Source organism: Pteropus medius, unplaced genomic scaffold (assembly GCF_902729225.1).
Source record: "Pteropus medius unplaced genomic scaffold, Ma_sr-lr_union100, whole genome shotgun sequence".
Classification (NCBI taxonomy): Eukaryota; Metazoa; Chordata; class Mammalia; order Chiroptera; family Pteropodidae; genus Pteropus; species Pteropus medius.
This window is the reverse complement of record NW_024346692.1, coordinates 3,406,778-3,427,000: the sequence shown is the minus strand read 5'-3', so window position 1 is coordinate 3,427,000 and position 20,223 is coordinate 3,406,778. Positions and strand designations below refer to the sequence as shown.

The following is a 20,223-nucleotide window of genomic DNA, read 5'->3' as shown; positions in this document are numbered from 1 at the left end:
TAATTCTGGCAGAGTTCAGTGCCCATGAAAGAAGGTTTACTAAGGACATAAGGTGAGGACATCTTAGCAAAATGAGATGTGCAGTGGGGTACTCTCTAAACCTACATTCAAAAGAACACCACTAAATAATTTAATTTACAGGCTTTTCCCGTTTATAATAGTATTGTGTTACATCAATTCATTTCCTAATAAGTTAGAATCCTACAACTGGATGTTACCTTAGAGGTCACCTAGTCTAACATTATACCAAAAACTAGTAGATCTTCTGGTACCTAGAAAAATTCTCTCCTTTGAAATATAACCTGAGTCTGGCCATCTGATGAGAACTATGTTCCACAGAATAAGCCTAACTTTCTATCCACATAGCAACTCCTCAAACATTTGATAAATATTTGGAGAAATAAGGTAGCACAGTGTTAAGAGAATAAGTTCTAAAGTTGAATCCAGGTAGTCTAGCTATGTGTCCTCAGTTTCCATGCCAATAATAAAAATAAATAATTCATCATGTTGTTCTGAGGATTAAGTAATTAATATACATGGTAGTGCTTAATAAAGATAGCTATTATGATCCCCTTCTATTTTACAGACAAACAACTTCAATTTTTTCACATTGCATGATTACCTGATATTTCACTCTATATGCCACCTTCAATTCATTAAACAAGCTACAATTTGTCAGTATCTTTCTTAAAATATGGTTTCGAGAATCAAACACAATACTCAAGATGGATACGACCAGGATAGATATATGACTTTTATCAAGTTGATCTCTCAGTTTCTCTCTCTCTCTCTCTCTCTCTCTCTCTGAATGCCAACAGGGATTGTGTTGATTTTTTCGGTAGTTGCATCATGCTTATGGTCAATTAAAACCTGGAGCTTTTTCTATTTTTAGCACCTGCTCTCCATTCAGTTCCACTTATCGCAAATTTTTTTTCTAATTAAATGTAGAAATTTATCTTTAACCTTAATAAATGTCAACACATCATCCTAAATAACACATGTTTAAAACTTGATTCTGTCATCCATTGAATTACTAATCTTTACTTCTTTACTAGCTTTATGTCATCTGCAAATTTAGTAACCAAGTACCTAGACATCTTCCAGGTAACTGCTAAATTGTTGAATTGGACAGGACCAAAAATAGAGCCTATAGAAATTCTTAAAGACCTCACTGCAAGTTAATGACAATCAACTAATCCTTCCCTTTTGGATTTAATCAGCTCTCACTTCACTTAATTACTATCATTCAGCCCACACACTCCTCCATCATTCACTGAATGATATCACAAGACATGTTGTCATATGTCTTTCTCAGAATAGGCTATAGCTGTGTTTATGACAGTCCCTTTAGCTATCAATATAGCATTCGTCAAAAAAGGAAATGATGTTCATTTAGATGATTTGGTTCTAGTGACTCTATACTGACTTATAGTGACTAATTAGGGCCCTTAAATGAGAGAGATCCTTTGACCATATGCCTAACTTCGAGTAAGTCATCACCTCTCTAAGACTATTTCCTCTTACTTAAAAAAAGAAAATGCTGCAGTTCACTTTTCTCAGAGATGATAAGAAGATAAAATTAAATAAGGCATTTGAAAATTGTAATGTCAGAATTATTTTAAACATAAAATTTAATCATATATTATAGTGGTCCATTTGGTTAAAAACAAGAGCAGTCTATTTAGTCAAACAATCAGACAATTTTTTTTGACAGGGCTGACCATAATGAAACCAACACTGTTACTTATGTGCTTAGGCACTCCACATGCCTCCACTTTCCATTTAGCATATAGGATATTTTAAACCTTCAAGGATTCATGTCAGCTGAGCATGTGTGTATGTAAGTGTGTGTGTGTGAGTGAGTGTTAGTGTATGATTGGAAAAGATAATCAGCTATCACAGTCTCCCAGTCTCCAAGCTGCATTAGTCATTTTTAGCACCATGATGGAGAATGGTGTGAATGCGGTAAATTCAAAAGATTTCTCAAAACTTGACTGTGCAGACAGATAACTGTTAGAGTGACATTTTCAGTACAAGTGAGAAAACTGATCCTTCTGGGATCTCTAACTCTGAGTGCTTTAAAGGAGAAGATACAAGACTAAACCCATCCTCCTACACTAATCATTTCAGGAATAGTTTATCTAAAAGTAGCAATGCTAATATAAGGGAGTGAAGAAGTCAGTCAAACAGCTTATTTCAACTGTATCCCATTAGCAACCAGATCAATTTTCTCACACAAGTTCGAACTTAACTTTTGACAAAAATAACAAAATAGCATTCAGTGAAAAGTGACATCTTAGTTATAAATGTACAGGTGATTGAAAGATCCAAAGCAGAGTGTCTGAGAGAAAAAGGATAATTGGACAGAATCAAGAGGTCAAGGTGTACATCTTGTACCTATAAGTCCTTCCTTCTCAGAATTCAAGAAAAGAACAAAGAATTCAGCTGTTTAATTCCCGCTGAGATTATTTTAAATTAAAAATGTGATATTTTAAAATTCTCATGTAAATATCTATGATTATTGAGGCTACTGACCAACAAATGAATCATCTAGTCGCTCTTGAAACAGGAATTTGCAGTTGCAGTAAACTTGAAAGAAGAAAATATTTACGCACCTGGAAAAACATTCATCTGGATTTCACAGGCCTATGCTTATTTTTCAAGAGATGTGTTTCTTCAAATTCACTTCAAAACCTCAGGTCCAAATTCACATGAGTTTTGAGATGACAAATTTTTAAAGCCAGAGGAGGAAAAGAAGTGACCTGCCATCCAATAATCTATCTTTAGCCAGCCCATACTCTACTGTATGTAAACAGATGTAGTGCCAGAGTTTCTGTGGCTAACTCTGCAGACCCTCAATAACTTCCACAGGCAAACCCTGCTTATGGTCCTCAGTCAGAATCAGATGCAGAGCTCCCCTTGTACAATGGAGTTATGTATTTCAAACCCTGCTTATGGTCCTGTCAGAATCAGATGCAGAGCTCCCCTTGTACAATGGAGTTATGTAGTTTATTCTACACTCTCAGTCTTTGACTCTACAGAAACACTTAGAGCCATTCAAAGGCCTTAGGGTTCATAACAGTACCAAGACAGAGCTCAGATTACCCTTTAAACTATGGAAAGCAATTGTCCATGCTGTTGTCTCACAAGAGGTAGAAAGGACAAAACTTTGAGCTGGACAAATCTGAGTTTAAACTCAACTCAGCTCTTAATGAGCTGTGAGATATTGATCAATTTCTCCTTCTTTAAAATGGTGTCACTAATAAATTAACTTCTAAGAATTCTGTGAGGACAAGAGGAAATAAATATAAAGCACCAGATAAATAAAAGTGCACAAAAATGATTTTTGTTGTTGCTATTGTAATTAGAAGAGGATCTCAACATTTTCCAAGTGGTCTAGGATGGGTATGGATATGATATTCTGGTATGGCACTTTAATAACTCCTCAGAAAAAAAAAAGAATGTTTCTTAAATACAGAGCTCATTTGTTCTATTCAATTTCAATTCCAAGTCTAGTTTGAGACGAAATGAAATAAAGCAGTGCTCTGAGGTTCTTCTTGGCCTCATAGACCCATGTCATTTAATGGAGCTTCCTCTGCATGGCAAACTTACAAGTCTAGATAGAGTTAGATACACATCCATATTTACACTAAGAGAGTGCCTAAAATTGAGATTGAGATTGATACTAGAAGGATGAGTGGTATTTGACTTGGTGAGTATAGGAGTGAGGTATTTCCTGTTAGGGAGCACATATACCAAGGTCTGAAAGTAGAGTATCACTAGGTGTACCAAAGGAAACTCAGAAAAGATCAGTAACCTGAAAATATTCAGCAAATATTTTCTGAAGAGAGAATCTGAGATGAAAATCGCATGAAGTCAGGTTAGAGGAGTTAGAAGCAAAATCATGCAGGATCTTTGGCTTATAGGGATTTATTTAACTTGAATGTAATGAGAAATCATAAAGGCATCAGGCAAGTGACATGATCTATTTGTGTTTTAACATCATTATAGATGCTGTATAATTTGAAAGGGAAGAGAATGATTTGGAAGAAGCAGGAAGAGCACAACTGAAGTCATCCAGGCAAGTACAGATAGTGAAGAACTAAAGAGAAAGTAGGCAGATGGAGAGAAATGAATGAATATAAGCTTCATTTTAAAGATAGAGTCAATAGTGTTTAGTGATTGTTTTGATAGAGTCAGGAGGCAGTAGGATGCAGGAGAGAGAAATGGTATCAAGGAAGCATCCCAGATTCTGCCAAGAGCAATTGAGGGGGCAAAGATTCCATTTTCTAAGTGGAGAACACTAGAAGACGAATAGAGTTAAAAACTTGCCACCCATTCATTTTTTAACACATTAAGTTTGACATACGCATGAGACATCCAGATAGAAATATCTGGAGCTCAAAAACAAGATCTGGGATTGATGTATAAATATAAGAATCTTTGGCACAAAAATAAAATTTGAACCCATAGAAGTGAATGAAATTACCTAGTGTGAAAATTAAGAATGAAGAGAAAAAGGAGACGAGGACCTGGACCTGAAAAGCCTCAACGTTAGAGGTAAGATACAGGAGAAATGGCCTGCCAAATAAAGAAAAGTAGCAGCCAGAGATGTAGTGAAAAAAATTCACATCTATATGTCTGTGTGTGTGTGTATTCACTGAAGAAAAGAGAAGGAAATGGTAAATTGTGTTAAATGCTAGCAACATAGATTTAGCACCATTATGATCACTGATAATTTAGCAAGAGTCGTTTCAGTGGTAAGAAGGGAATAAAAATCAAATTGGAGTAGGGTGAAGAATTTCTAGTAAGCGAAGAAATACAGGTATCACATTTAAACACCTCTTTTAAAGAACTTGGCATTGAAGATTTAAGAGATAAAGTGGTGGCTGGATGGGGATGTGAAAGGATTTGCCAGGTTTAGCAAATTAAAATCTAGGACACCCAGTCAAATTTTAATTTCGGCTCCACAGCAAAATATATATATATATATGTATATATATAAATATAGATATTATAAATATAGATATACACACATATAGTATATAAATATATATATTTTTTTAGTATAAGAGTGTCCCATGAAATACTGTAGGCTTACTATACACACAAAAAAAATTATTTGTATAATATTCAGGGCATGCTTATCCTAAAAAATAATTCATTGTTCTGAAATTCAAATTTAACTGTGACTCCCGTATTTTATCTGGGAAGCTTAGATGTGGGTTCAAGATACTTTCTATTTTGAGAGATTTTTGAGCATATTTAACTGATAAAAATATCTGGTATAGATGGAGAAGTCAAAAATGCAAGTGAAAGAAGGGAGATTGACTTATCAAAGAATATATACTTCTTTCCTGAACTAAAACAGAGAGAAGAAGAAGATGGTGGCAGTTCAAGCATACTTGTAGTTCTGGTTTTGGAAAGATGCTGGAATCTTCCCTTCGAGGATCCCAACTTTCTTTATGAAGTAGCAAGTCATTCCTGAGAGCAAAGGGGGATTAGGATGAGATGAGAATGAGAAGAAGGAAGAACAGGGGGAGACAGGAACTCATTGCAAAAAAAAAAGCTGATTTAAAAGAGAAGGTAAGACTGCTGGCCTTGTTGAAGGCCCAGTTAATATTGACGATCGTGAAGAGCAATACCAAAATACCTGAAGCATGATTCCCAGTGATATTCAGGTGCTCAAGGCCAGCATGAAGCTGCCCAGTAGCTTTTAAAATGGTCTAAAGACTACAGGACACAGGAAGAAAGGCACAAACTCTATTCTTAAATTGAGTAGTTTGGGGTAAATCGCATAGGCTATTTCCTTCCAAATATTCAAAAAATAAGAATAGCTATCTTCTCAAATTCTGAAATTAATGTCTATACCATTAGCTAATGGGAGTTGCAAATGAGAGAACAGTGTGTACAAACAAGCAAATATTGGACAAAATCAGTTTCTGCTATATCCATAATATGACTTAAATTTACTATTTTACTATTTTAAATAGCTCCACTTAGAGATTGTTTTATTAATTCAGTCCACAAATGTATTCTGGGTTCCTACTATGTGCAAGTACTGGCTAGATACTGAATTAATAATACCAAGGCTGATGTTTAATTAACAAGATGAACCTTATAGAAATAGTTGACACTCAAATTAATATCAGATATATTCATTTGACTAATGCTATTACAATTACAGTTCATAGCTAATGGCATTATCGGGCTATTATCACGAAGCATTACCTCTCTTCTGAAACTCATTTCCATGATAATTCATTGAAATCATCATGAGAACACACTATCTTGATGGGTTTTTACCTCTCAATGCTCTTCAAGAAAAAGAACTCACCCTTATAAGAAAGCTTGTTATCCCAAATATCACAATCCCCTTTCTCTCTGCACTTCAGCGGAACAATGCATAGTGATTTTTCCACAATTTTGAAAGACACAGTGTCCCTTCCTGGAAACAGTAACTTGACTTCATTTTAATCCACAATTCCCAAGAAATGGAAAATGCAAATTAAAGTCCCCATGTAGACACTGTTATAAGAGCAAATGTATTGAGCATGTGCAGGTTTGCGGCCCAATCTCAGTTCACCCATTTGTTCAACACATATTTATTCAGTCTCCTTAACATGACTTTAGGAAAACAGCTCAGCCTCTCTGTGCCTTTTCCCTGTCTGTAAATTGAAGGTAATAATTTGAATACTTATTAGACAAATATGAAAAAATGGTAGACAAGTCAAAGTAGAATATAGTTGTTAGGTATTATTTCCTTCAGGTATCATGAAAATTAATGTGTTTTAAAAATTAACTCAGGTAGGAGAGCTATGAATCTCAAATGAAGCATTTAAATCAGGTTACTGAAAGAAGGAAGGAAAGAAATTAACATTTATTAAGTGTCAGTTATATGCAGACCTTGCTATATGCATTTCACAAAGATATTATTTCATTAAATCTTTATAACAATTCTTTGGGGGTAGATATTGTAGCCCCATCATATATAAGAGCAAAATGAACTCAGAAAGTTATATAAGTTGCCTAAATCATATAGCAATGGTGGATTCTCGATACCACAGCTCTTTTTTGCTGCACGGGGTTTATTTCCCGTGACACAGAAGCACATCCACTCTGGAGAACGACTGTTACATCTTTTTTAATTGCATACTTCTTTGCTCCCGAGCAAAAAGCACATAGTGAAGTGATAAATGTGTCTAAAATAAAACAAGGTATGAAATCCATTTCAGTTTTTTCTCAACAATTTTTGACATCTGCTAGATCACCAGCATTACAAAAAATAACTTTAAAAAAAAAAAATCTAACGAAGTCCAAAGGAAATAATGGCTCACGGTACTCAACTATTATTTGAAGAGATTCCAAAAAGCACATATTGAGATTTTTAAAATTCTGTTACATTCAAAATAAAACAATAATTAGTAAAAAGAGGAAACACTCTTTTCCTCCTCCAAAAAGAGACAGCAGAAATCTGCTTTCAATCAAAAGCAGTATCCTGTAGCACTGAAAACAATGCCATGTATACTTGAGGTGAGTACACTAGGTGTGCAGAAGTAAGTCTTAGGGTTCAGAATCAACTGGTTATTGTTATTTGAGGTATTATAGTTTCCCAAATAATATCTTAGGACAGTTTCATACATGGCACATAACTTCTAAGTTATAGTTTCGAGACTGCCATCCAGAACTTCAATTGCTGAAGAATTGATTGTGATGGAAAACCACCACTTTCAGTTGTTTTACAATAAATCAAACGGTTTTTAAAAATCAAATTTTTCCTAAAGTATGATTGATTAAGGATTTTAAAATACTATTTTTCTACTGTGAAGGTAATATCTGATGAAATAAATCTAAACTATAAAGAAGAGGTAATGAAAGGGTAATGGCAATTATTGCATAAATTTTCTTCTATTTTTCTATTTCCTATTTTTATTTTAATAAAATAAGTAAAAGTTAATTTTTAAAAAATCCTTTTCAATATTTAGTGTCCCATCTATATATATAACATAAATTTTTAAATTTATTCAATGTTTAAAAATTCAATTCAATAAGATATTTTCTTCTATGTATATATCCTAAACAGTTCTTGTAGGAGTTATGTAGGCATTTTATGCTCATTTTCTTTTTGCTATTAGGAACAAAATCATTTCTCCTCATTACAACTCACTGAGATAATCACTATTATATAGGGAAATTATTAATGTTTATGTGTTCATCTCGCATCCAACTTCAAAAACTTCCTTAGAAAATTTATGAGTATTTTAGTTGTTCTTTTTAAGTTTTACAGCAAAGTTATCTAATCTCAAATATGAATATGATTTTTTATTTGTATTTCCAATACTAACTCTTATTTTTGTGTCTTCATCAGAACACAGAACTTTGAGGGCAATAAGACTAGAGGACAGTCATGTTTTACCTTGCTCATGAACTTAATATGAATCTCTCATATTTTTCTATTAAGAATATTTGTAGGTTTATAAAGATAATTTTAAAGGATACTCTTTAGCATAAAAAATTTCTATTTCTTGTTTTTTAAAATTTAAACAAATCAGGTTAAATTTTATCGAATGCTTCTTAAACAGCTCATGGGATCACCTTTTGATTTTCTTACTGCTCATAACATTACAGTATATTTAATTAATAGATTTTTTCAATATTAAATCATCTTTACCTACATGGAATAAATAATACTTGGCAGCATCAATATTTGATGATCCTTTTGCTGTGCTCTGGGAAGATCTAGAGGAAAAATCTATTTATATGAAAATTAAAAGGTACATTCAGGACCTAATGTCTCTTTTAAAGATAATACTTTGTAACTTTTTCCCACTATTTCTTGTCATTAAGATTTTTCATTTCTTCTTGGTTCAATTTTCACAATTAATGTTTTCCTAAGTAATTATCCCATTTCTATAAGATTTTTGATACTAATATAATATACTCATAAATAAAGATTGTTATCTGCTCTGTTTCTTTTCTTATACAGTCTGACCAGATTTGTCAGAGGTTTTGTTCCATTTTTTTCTGTAATGAATAAGCTCTAAGAACTCTTAAATCTAATATACTTTCATATATTGATTTTCTGCTCTCATCTTTATTTATTTTATTTTACCTTCTTAGACTTGTTTTATTTGTTTTCTATTTGTGTGTGTGTGTGTGCTCAATGTTTAGTTCATTTATTTTCAATCTGTTAAAAAACAAAATTTAACTATGTAAATCTGAAGATCTAATTGACTTTATTTGATGATTCATGAATCAGGCAGCATCCTATCTAGCAAAATAAAGGAGCTCTGTGGAACTGTATAAAATGGAGGACTTTTATAGGCAGAAATGGGTGGGACGAGAAAATTATTAGCAAAAGAAAAGGAAGAATTGTTTCAGGCAAGGTCATTTTCCTTTGGAAGAATGACAGGGGTCTACCATGCTTATCAGGAAATTCCAGACTGACAGGTTAAAGGTCATATTCCTGGAAGAGTCTGAAACTGCAATTAAGTCAGTTTGCTTTCCTGGGGGCAAGTGACTCCATTTTGGGCCTCTTGGGTTTTTTATTTTGTTTTGTTTGATAATTCTTACCTTAAAAATGAAAGCACACATCCCTTTTAAAGTGCCCCTGTGTAGAATGTATATCTGTATCCCTAAATTTATAAATTCAATTTCCTCACTTTCTTTATTTTCTAAGTACTCCGTAATTGTGGGTTTCATTTCCTCTTTGACCAACTAGAGGTGACCCTTGAACAACACAGGTTTGAACTACATGGTCCACTATATGCAATTTTTTTCAATGAGTATAGCTGGCCCTTTGTATTTATGGGTTTTGCATCCTTGGATTCAACCAACTAAGGATAGAAAACAGTATTTTCAATCCATGATTGGGAATCCAAGGATGCAGAGGTGTCACCATTGGGGCCGATCGAAGTTCAGTGTCGCCCCAACAGTAACCAGAGGGAGAGTGACAACGATGGTGCAGACGCGTAATTAGCATTTTCCCTTGGTTCTTCCTCAAATGACAGCAGTGAAGAATCACAGGTCATTCAGATTTAGTAGTTTTATTACAAATATATTTTAGAAAGAAAAAAAATGCCTCAAGGAAGCACATAGATAGAGACAAAGTATGGCTCAAGAAGGCACATGGTCTCAGTGCTATAACCAACAAAAAGGCCACCAACAAGAGAGCCCAGAAGGGCAAAAACAGACCCAGAAGTGGGAATATCTGCCCTATATTTGGGTCATGATGAGGTGGTTCCAAAGGCATTCCTCAATGATTGACAAGTGAGGTCATTTTGATTGATACCTGGCCGGTGTATAACTCTACCTAGGAACTATATTTTTTGGATGCAGTGTCCTCTTATCCCATGGTTTATGGAAGTTGTACTCTCTGATGTAGTTTAAAAGCTCTGGGTACTATTTTGAAGCATATATGGAGGGGCTATTTCTCCCCCAAACAATAATTATGCATTAGAGCAACAGTAGCTACTAATATTCTGTCTAGAACTGATATTGATTTCTGTGGTAAGGGTATGTTCTAGTCACCTCCTCTTCACCTCCTTGGTGAGGGAGGGATCCTCAACCTAAATAGTATAAGATGGCTGAAAACATGACACTATGCAGATGAGACTGACAGCAGTTTCTTAGTACATATACTCACAGCCCAAGGGAGGAGAACTTTCAAATGGGAGTTACACTGGGGAACAGAGTTAACAAGCAGAGTCTTGTAGGGGGCAGGCTTGTGGCAGCAGAATGATGAGGTGAACCCCCTGGTTCCTGCAGAAAGATGTGATTCCTTGCTTGAATAATGTTGAAGTCTGGTACGGAAGTGAAAGCTGTTAGGTTGGGGACCGAGTAGAGCGCAGCTGGTCTATCTAGTAGGGAAACAAACCAGATGGGGAGAATTTCCAGCTGGGTGGGAAGCACATCTGATGAGGGCAGGAAAACATGTGGTTAAGCCTTGAGGGCCCTGTGAAGATTGAAGACATAAAGACAGCATGTGAAATTTTGGGTCTTACAATACAGGTCATAATATGGGACAGAAATAAAGTATATTCCTCTTTCATATTAGCAACTTTGTGCAGTTTATAGTATCACAGCATGTGTAGGTCACCATATGTTTCTCAATTTAATTTCAAAAGCCTTAAATTTAGTGTAAATGACTCCAAGACTCTCACAATAGGTTGAATGTCAATCCCATGATTTAGGTAAAAACGTTGTCTTAGGTATTTAGAGGATATTTAGGGTAAGCTATTTCAAAGACTGCTGTTCAGGCATTTTTAAACTGTTGAGAAGATGTTAAGGAAAGTCATAAAAGTGGTAGTTCCATTAGCATCAACGAGGGCTATCGGGGTGCAGTTGTCGTAAGAGTAAGAGGATGAGGATGCTGCTGAGTGATGCTTCGCTTTGCCTCTTTTAGCCTTTACTCTTTAATCTACAAAATACAAGAACAAGTCTAGATAATTCTTTAGTCCTTTTGTTTCCTAAATGATCATAATAATTTAAGACAAATAGGAACACTTTATTTAGTATCTATTAGGGCTAATATCCCAGAGTAAATACCTGTTTGCATGTCGCCCATACTAATATAGGAATCTTTTTCTTGAGCAACTTGGAATGTCTATTTCCTGGTACATGAAAATTTCTTAAATGATTTTTAAATGAACAAATAAATCTATCTGAACTAGAAGTATTTGGGAAACGTTTGAACAAGTCCAAATATTTTATGTGTTCTATTATCTCAATGGTCTCATTACTAACTAGCTGGTTATACTATTAAACTATTTAGCTAGGGTTCATTGTGAGTATTAACAAATGGCAATTACTGATCCCAGACTCTTTATGTGGCACATTTTTTTCTCATAGTGTTAACCTTCCTATCCACCTAAGATCTGGAGCAGTTTAGTTAGTTCCATTCTAGACCTAAAGTGTTCTCTTTAGCTCCTTTTTCAAGGATGCTCCTGATTTCAATCAGCTACTAGAAATGTCAGATAAAAAATGGCACAAATGTGAATTACGACGATAAAAGTTTATAAGCTACTAAAATAAAGTTATAGTACCTAAGAGCTGAGTCAACTGACAAAGTTAAATGGAACATTTTACAACCAGTCCTAGGATAATGATTTAAAAAATGGCACATAGAACATGAAGAAATATCTGACAAGAAATGGGCCCAAGATCAAGCTCAGGGAGGCTACGTGATTTTGTATGAAATACCTCAAAAGTAAGTATGGGGAGCAGATAATCTAATGTTTATGGAGTGCCTCCTCTGTGTCCAACCATTGACATCTATTATCTCTTTCACTTCCCCTAACAGCTCAGTGAGAGTGGTATTGTTGTTAATTTAGAGAATCAAGGCTAAAGTGGTCCAGTTGGGCAAATGCCCAACAACAAAACTATTAAATAATAGAGATAATATTTGACTTCAAAAGTCTCTCTGACTCCAAAGCCCATGCTCTTTCTATATCTTTTTGTACCCAATGCTATGTCTTTGCATAGACAATCTCTACATAATAAAGCAAATTTTAGGTTTCATAATGAATCTTTTTTTCCAACCTGATGCTAGTGTTTATTCCATGCTGTCAACTCAGGCAATGATTATTTTTACTTGGAAGAGCACCATATAAATCAGCTACACAGAGAACGTTAAATTATAGCTAAATAAGTAAAAAAATCTAGTACTAGAATGAAAATCAGCATTAGTAAGAAAACTGAACTCTAAAAATGGTATTTATGAAGGAATGTAAGAGTGTTATCAAGAATCCAAATAGGTGATATGGCAATCTTTCATTTTATTTTTAGAATAATTCCACTCACAAAATGTTTTGTTTTACTCATGAATTTCCACTGCCTTTCTAGAATCTTTCTATTAAGACATTCTTCTGTCACCCCACATGCCCAATACTAAGTCACAGTGCTTCTCATCTGTGCCCACCACAGATTCCCAGTGACAGACACAAGCACACTGGCACATCCAGGGATATGTGGTGCTGTCTCCTGATAGGCTGGTATTTGCTGTAATTGCACAATTTCTTAGAAATATTATGTTTTACCTTTAAAGATCATACAAAATTTATATTCTTCTTCCTCATCTGACTTTGTTATAATATAAAAATAGTCTTTTCAATTACTTATTATGAACCAAAATTCATGCTCCAAGAAGAATTAATGTCATGTTAATTCTAAGGCTTCACATACTCCGTGCAAACTCCTCTTACTCTAGCCAGAGAAACATGGTGATAAAATGGTATAATCATATGACATGCAAAATGCTGATGTGAAATGAAAAGGGCAGAAATATGATTGGGATATTAATTCAAGAGAAATAAAAAAAATAGGACTGTTTGCATAGGCTTAGCAGATGGGGTAGCTCTTCCTGAAAATATGCGTGATGTTATCTCACGTTTCCTTGACTTCCACCCCAACTCCCCACCCCCACATTCAAGTACAATCAAAATTTTAATTTCTACACACACACACACACACACACATACACATGGAGGGCTACAAAATACCCAATAGCCAGGCAGAGAGGAAATCATCCAGTGAAAATGCTCCTAAATATCAGATGAAGGCATCATGTCAATATAGCAATAAAATCATAAATTTCTATTGTAATGGAACACAAATTGATAAAATGGGGAAGTAGAACTTACAAAATAGCTTTAAACTCAATACCACATTTCATTTATAGGTCCTAGACTATAATGGACACAAGCTAATTTTCATGGTTGATCCATAATAATAGTCATTGAGAAGTTAAATGACAGAGGAGAAACAGCTTTAAATGGGAAGTGGCACAATTAATCACAGCTGTCATACTTATGCACTTGCTGACTATCAACCTTGAACAGAGCATTTAATTCAAATCCCATTTAAAAGTATGTACTGTCAAAGGAGAGGCCAAGAACCATTTTCTAGTTCAAGAATCAACCCATAAGCCATGTGCCAAAGATGGCACTGAAAATCAAGTCTATTGGCACATAGACTGATTACTCTGATCTTACACTCCTTTTCACAACCCATTGTCAGAGGTGCTCCTATAAAAAAGCAAGAAAGTGCCAAAACATAATGCATAACATTTTTTGGAAATATTCTGCTCATTCAGAACTGCAACTGAATTTAAGTTCTCTCTGAAGAGATTGTTGCCTTTAAAAAATTTTTTAAACATTCCGTAATACCATCTGTAATTATTTATTAATACTAAGATCCCACTGCTGATTTTAAAAAGTATTACATAAAAATAAGTGTTGTATATATAACACATTATATCAAATAATATCTCAAAACTCACTAAAGAAAAATTGAATGTGTTTAGAGAGAGATAATATAGATTAATAGAGAGAGAGAGAGAGAGAGATTTTGGATATTTAAAGAGAGAGAGTTATAGCAAAAATCCAAAGCAAAAGTTAAATTTACAAGCAAGGTAAAAACAATTACTTTGAATCCTAAATAGTTTTATATACACTCATGTAATAGTTGCATATATACCAATTGGTATATATAAAAGGAAGTGAGGATCTTATTTAGAAGTATTAAATCAAAGAAATCATTCATCAGTTCAAAAGAATATCTTCAAGTCACCAGAGATTGCAAGTAACCTGATCAATAGGGTCTTTGATATTATAATAAAGTAACACTGGATTTACCTAAATTGCCAAAATAATGTAATATCTGGTATTTACACATATTACATCACTAACTTTATAATTAGCTTATGCATAAGACTACCTGGACATGACAAGTATTTTTCATTCATTCAATGCATGTTTATTGAACAATCCCTACATGCATTGTTCTAGATACTAGAAATATAAGAATGAATAAGACAAACATGGTTCCTGAAAATTAATAGGATAATCAGGGTTACTTTTACAGCCCTGTTCTTCTGAAACTTAAATTGTGTTATGTAAATTAAGTTTTCCTGACCTTCAAAATATTTGGAGCGTTTTGCTTGTCATTTTACTGTTATTTACAGAATTAAATAAATTTTGACAATGAGTTTCAGATGAGCTTTTTCTGCTGTGTAGATATTATTGAAGCGAATAAAGCTCTATGAAATGTGGAATGATAAAATATTCACAGAAACTTACAACTCTGCAGTTGAATAACAATTACACTTGTTCCAAACAGGCAATTGGTTTCCAAACACATTAAACAAAGGCAATTTAGAAAGCTTCTTCTTCTTCTTGGCATCGTTAACATTGTTGAACATCCTGGGATTCTGGAGTGTTTCACAAAGGTAAGTATGTGTGTGGTAGGATGAACAATTTCTGAGTTCATGAAATATTGATCTCAAAACCATCACTGAGCCAACAGCATTCCTGTACACCATAACTGGACAAATTAGCATATTGGAGAAATTTAATAGGTTATTCAGAGCAAAACTTTTGATTTAGGCTTCATTTTTTCCATCGACCCTTATAATAAAACAGTGCTTTACCTGATTCTAAAACATGTTCTAAAGCAAGATTTTTTTTCTCCGCTATGTAGTACCACTTTAGAATTAGAAATAACCATTTTGGTAATAATAATGAATGAATCATTATCATTAAAAACAAATATCATTAAATAAATAGCTAGAAATCTAATGATGTTTAAGATTTGGATTCCATTCAGGACTTTAAATCAGCAGTGATCATTTCAAGGTCAATAACAAACTGGGCAAAATCATTTAGCCAGTCACCTGAGACCATTCAATGACTTAATATGTTTCATCTACCATTTATCCATTGCAGTGTACCACTCTCTTTCAATGACATATTCTTGGATGGCTGTGTACTTTTGAGCAAACCGTCTAACCTCTCTGATCCTCTGTTTTCACACATGTGAAAATAAAGACAATAATACCAACCTCTTGTGGGCTTTGAGGAGATGAATTCTGATAAAGGACCAGCATAATATCTACCGCACAGTGGGAATGAAACAGATCTTCATTTTCCTCGCTTCTCTCCATTCATTTATCTGTTTAGTCATATTTATCCCATCCATTGCCACTTCTCCTTTGCTCAAATCATTCTTTTATTCATCTAATAAATTTCTTTTGGACCATCAGTTATGTGATAGGTACTGTGGTCAACTAGAAGGATATAAATTCTGTAAGTCAATAATGTATAGTGCCACTTATGCTCTTGCTCTCATGGAGCTTATGATCCAGTATAGGAGAAGGACACTTAAATCACAGAATTAATGACAAAATCCAAAGTCTACCTGAATTTAAAATTTTTTAACTTCCAAGTGTGTAAGTTGTCAAACTGACCCTCCACAATATATAATTTCCCTTAAATGTTTCTCATTCTCAGATTGAAACCAAATTAGAAAACCGGTCTTGTAGAAGGATCCAACAACAATGTCCTCAGCTTTGCAGCAAAACAATCAACAAAAACTGGAGCTGAAGGCAAGGCCTCTTTCTCCTCTATCCATTGCTTCCAAACACATAAGTGGTGCCCATCTGCCAATACTCACACATTTGTACTGTTTCTCGATTTTTATTTTTTGTCCCATGGTAAGATTTGACCCTTGTCTTTCATGAAGTAGTTTAAAAGGCAGTCTCCAGAGTCAGCCCAGTTTAATTCAGTTCCACAACTAAGCTGTATAAACTTCAGGAAGCTATTTAACTTTGCTAAGCCTCAGTTTCTTCATTTGTAAGATGGAAACAATAAGAACAGTAACTGCATCACAAAGTTATTATGAGGATGAGTAAATGTCCTCAAATGTTAGTAATAGTAATAATAATAGCCTCATATTTTGCTTTATGCTCTTTTCTTCCTTTTCTATTCTTATCCTAGACTGATGCTGAGGTATGGCCAAGATAATCATGATTATGGGCTGAATTCAGGTAGAATTAGCACTGTAACCAGAATCTATTAGCTCAGGAGTTTCCTTACTCATCTATTCATTCATCCACTCATTCAACCAACATAATAAGCATTGTTCTAGGCACTAAAAAAATAGAATTGAAGAAAGCAAAGTACCAGTCTACACTGAGCTTGAATTAAAATTTAGTGTGATTCTTTCTTAGTGATTGTTAAGCAAATGAGTTACTAAAAAGAAGTGGGAGATGATAGAGTGAGATGCAGAGAAGGAGGTGAGGATAAAAATATACAAAGCACCAGAGATTGGAGGAATCGAATATGAGAAAGGACTAAATGATAATACTGGGTTTATTTAAAAATAAATCTAATTTTTTACTATATCTCCATCTCCTGTAAACTATCTTTTGCTTTTTCTGCATACTTTTTGAGGGAGAGCAGGAAGGGAAAAAATTGAATTTCCATGTGTTGAGTAATCCTATATTTAGACAGTATGATAGACACACACAAATAACCTCTTTTAATCTCTACCCCTTCTCATTACATAGATCTTATCACTGTATGTAAGAAAACTAAAGTAAGAATCTAGGTAAGTAATTTGAGTAAGTTCACACAACTAAAATTCAGAACCAAGTTTGTTTGTCTCTAAAGCCTATAATTTCTCCTATATTCTGCTGCTTCTAAGCACCATAGGAGCCCTCTACCTGCTCTCTGACAACCCCTTAACTCTGGTGGGTAAGGAGGAAACCAGTCTCTTCAATTAAAGTAACTATACCTACTGTCACCTGTTAATCAGACACTCTACAGGAAAAGAATCTATGTCACATATCAGAAGAAAAGAAAGCCTGGAAAATTTGCCTGCAGAGATTAAGTGGCTAGAACCAACTATGTGAGAGCAAAGGAACACATTGCCTTGGTTATCAATTCCCCACTGGGATGAGACAGGCCAAGCCAAAAGAGTCAGACAAGAAATCATATAGAATTTGAGAAAGATCAGTGTCTTCCATGAGCAGTACATGATTCTAATTTATTTCTACAGTGATTGTTATTGTCAGACACTAACAAACAATAAGTATGCCAACAAACAGGAGAAACCACAGGCGTCCCAGAGACAATATTATTGAAACATATTATTTAAGAGTCAGATAGTGTTTGATCACAGTACATACCTAATCACAATCCAATTTTTACCACACCCAAGGGTTCTCAGAGTCAGATAACAGTGGCAAATCTATTAAGAACAGGACAGTCCTGAGTTATTCTTGTCCTCAAGATTTTGAGGACAGTGGATTAATTATGAAACAGCATCCACACCAATACACAGGTGGCCTTAGGTCTGTGTTAGTACTAGAGAACACCTCCACCACCAAGTTTTTATTAGTGTGATGGAATCCTGGTATAAGTCCTAGAACCAAACTACCTTGTCAGGGTCACTGGGATATCATCTGAGTACGGTTATGAATGATCCATGAATGTCAGACCAGACTTAAAACAACCAAGCAACTAAGCAAACAAACAAACAAACAAAAATCCCTGCTCCCTGATTGTTTATATTTGAGTCCTCCTCCATCAAACCTGAAATAGGACCACGGTGACATGTCATACCTGAGGCTCTCCAGGTTGTGGGTAGATAAAGTAGACAGAAGAAATATCTTTTACTTGCTGAAAAATATTAGATAAACATCTTTATAGCGCTTAATATATATACACATACCATACTGGATGCTAAAAGAAAAAGATAATATAGATGTTTCCAGGAGTGGTGGCAAAGGGTGATTGTTTTTATAACAACCCTACTGTCCCTCCAATGTTGTATAACACATCTTAAAAAGTTGACATCTATTATTGTATTTATTGTGTCAATAATACTAGTAGTCTTTTGTGTCTAACCTGCAACAATTATTGAAAGTGACACAAATCAGAGACAAATGACCAGTTATTCATGTACATTCTTCCCTTTCAGCTATTTTTTAGCAAACTATTGAGAAGGTAAAGAAGGTAAAATTAGATTTGGAAATCTTCACAAGTCAAAAATAAATGTCTGATCCTACAGACTTATATGTATTTGATAAAACCAAACTTATAACCCATATTCATTTGTGCATTCAACAAATCTATATTATACATCTGCTGTGGACAAGATACTAGGAATACAGCAGTGAATAAAGCAGTCTGAAATTCCTGTGCCCCTGGAGCTCACTCAAAAGTGTTAAAGAAAATTGTCTGTCTTTAGAGGCAGCATGCTATAGAGAGAGACCAGGATTCTGAGTAGTAAGAGGTTCTTATTCCAAACTCAGGCTCTGCCAACTTCTATTGGTATGAACTCCAAGAAAATTATCTGACCTCTCAAAAGTTCAGTTTCCCCATCTGTGAAATGGGGATGATTCCATCCATCCAGGGTTGTAATAAGAATCAACAAGTTAGGGTGAGTTTAGTGCCCTAGCATGATGCCTGGCACTTAGAAGACATTCAGGGAAACCAGGTTTTTCTTGGGTCAGGGGTAGAGGGCACACCTTCTAGAAATATATTCATGGATTTCTTGTTGTTTTCCACATAGTCTCAGTGCCAAATTTACAAATCCCTAATGTGTCTGATAAACTTTTTGTGAGTGAGTCTTGGCCGCCATGAAATCTGTAAAGTTGTTAGGGTTTCAGACTTCACAGTCTCTGGTTGTCAGACTCACTGCAGGTTGTAAAAGAGCGCCATCTAAAGGTTCTTATGAGACACCTTAATATGCACTAAAATTGTTTTATAAAGACTGTTCCAGTGAGCAGTGCTCTTAAATAATCATCACCATTGTGCCAGTATCTATGGGCCCATGATATAAGGTAGACAAGCACAGGAGGAAAGCAAATGATTTATCAAGTCATCTACATCTGGTCCTAAAAAAACCTTTCTTTCTTTTTTAGATATAGTAATCTAAATCATTTTAATGCCCAGAACATCAGTGGAAGTAATCTTGAAGAAACACTTCTCCTCCATGAACAGTCTCTGAAATTTTATGGCAGTACACAGGAATTTTCTTCGAGTATTGATCTTTGGGAGACAGCCCTATGAAACTGTATTCGACGCCACCTGTCTTATGAGCAAAGTATTCATTGTTTTCTTCAGCTAATACTTTATGTATTTTAGTTTGAGCTAATATGTATGGAAGTGGCTTTATGAATACTATCTGTGTACTTTATTTACAAAGACTAATTATAAGTCCTGTAGTAGACTGTTATGATTTTGCCTTAATATGTTATACATTAGAATTAATAAAGTAATTTCAAAGTCTAGGTGATTACTCTGTGACAACAAAGTCACAGTTTCGTATACATCACAATATTTCACTTTTTACAATGGTTCTGCCATTAATATCAACATATATGATGGGATTTTTTTGAGTTTTAATGTGCCATTAAAATCGAAATAACAGTATGTTATA

The 20,223-nt window shown here is 34.5% G+C and overlaps 1 protein-coding gene across 1 annotated transcript in view; it reads left to right on the top strand.

The window, feature by feature from the left end:
- Nucleotides 1–19,865, top strand: part of SLC15A5 (solute carrier family 15 member 5) — a 68,594-nt gene extending 48,729 nt beyond the window's left edge. The window contains 2 exon segments of the mRNA XM_039876447.1: nt 15,118–15,226; nt 19,706–19,865. Of these exon segments, the coding sequence (XP_039732381.1) occupies nt 15,118–15,226; nt 19,706–19,853 (257 nt within the window). The 3' untranslated portion in view covers nt 19,854–19,865.
- Nucleotides 19,866–20,223: the final 358 nt, after the last annotated feature.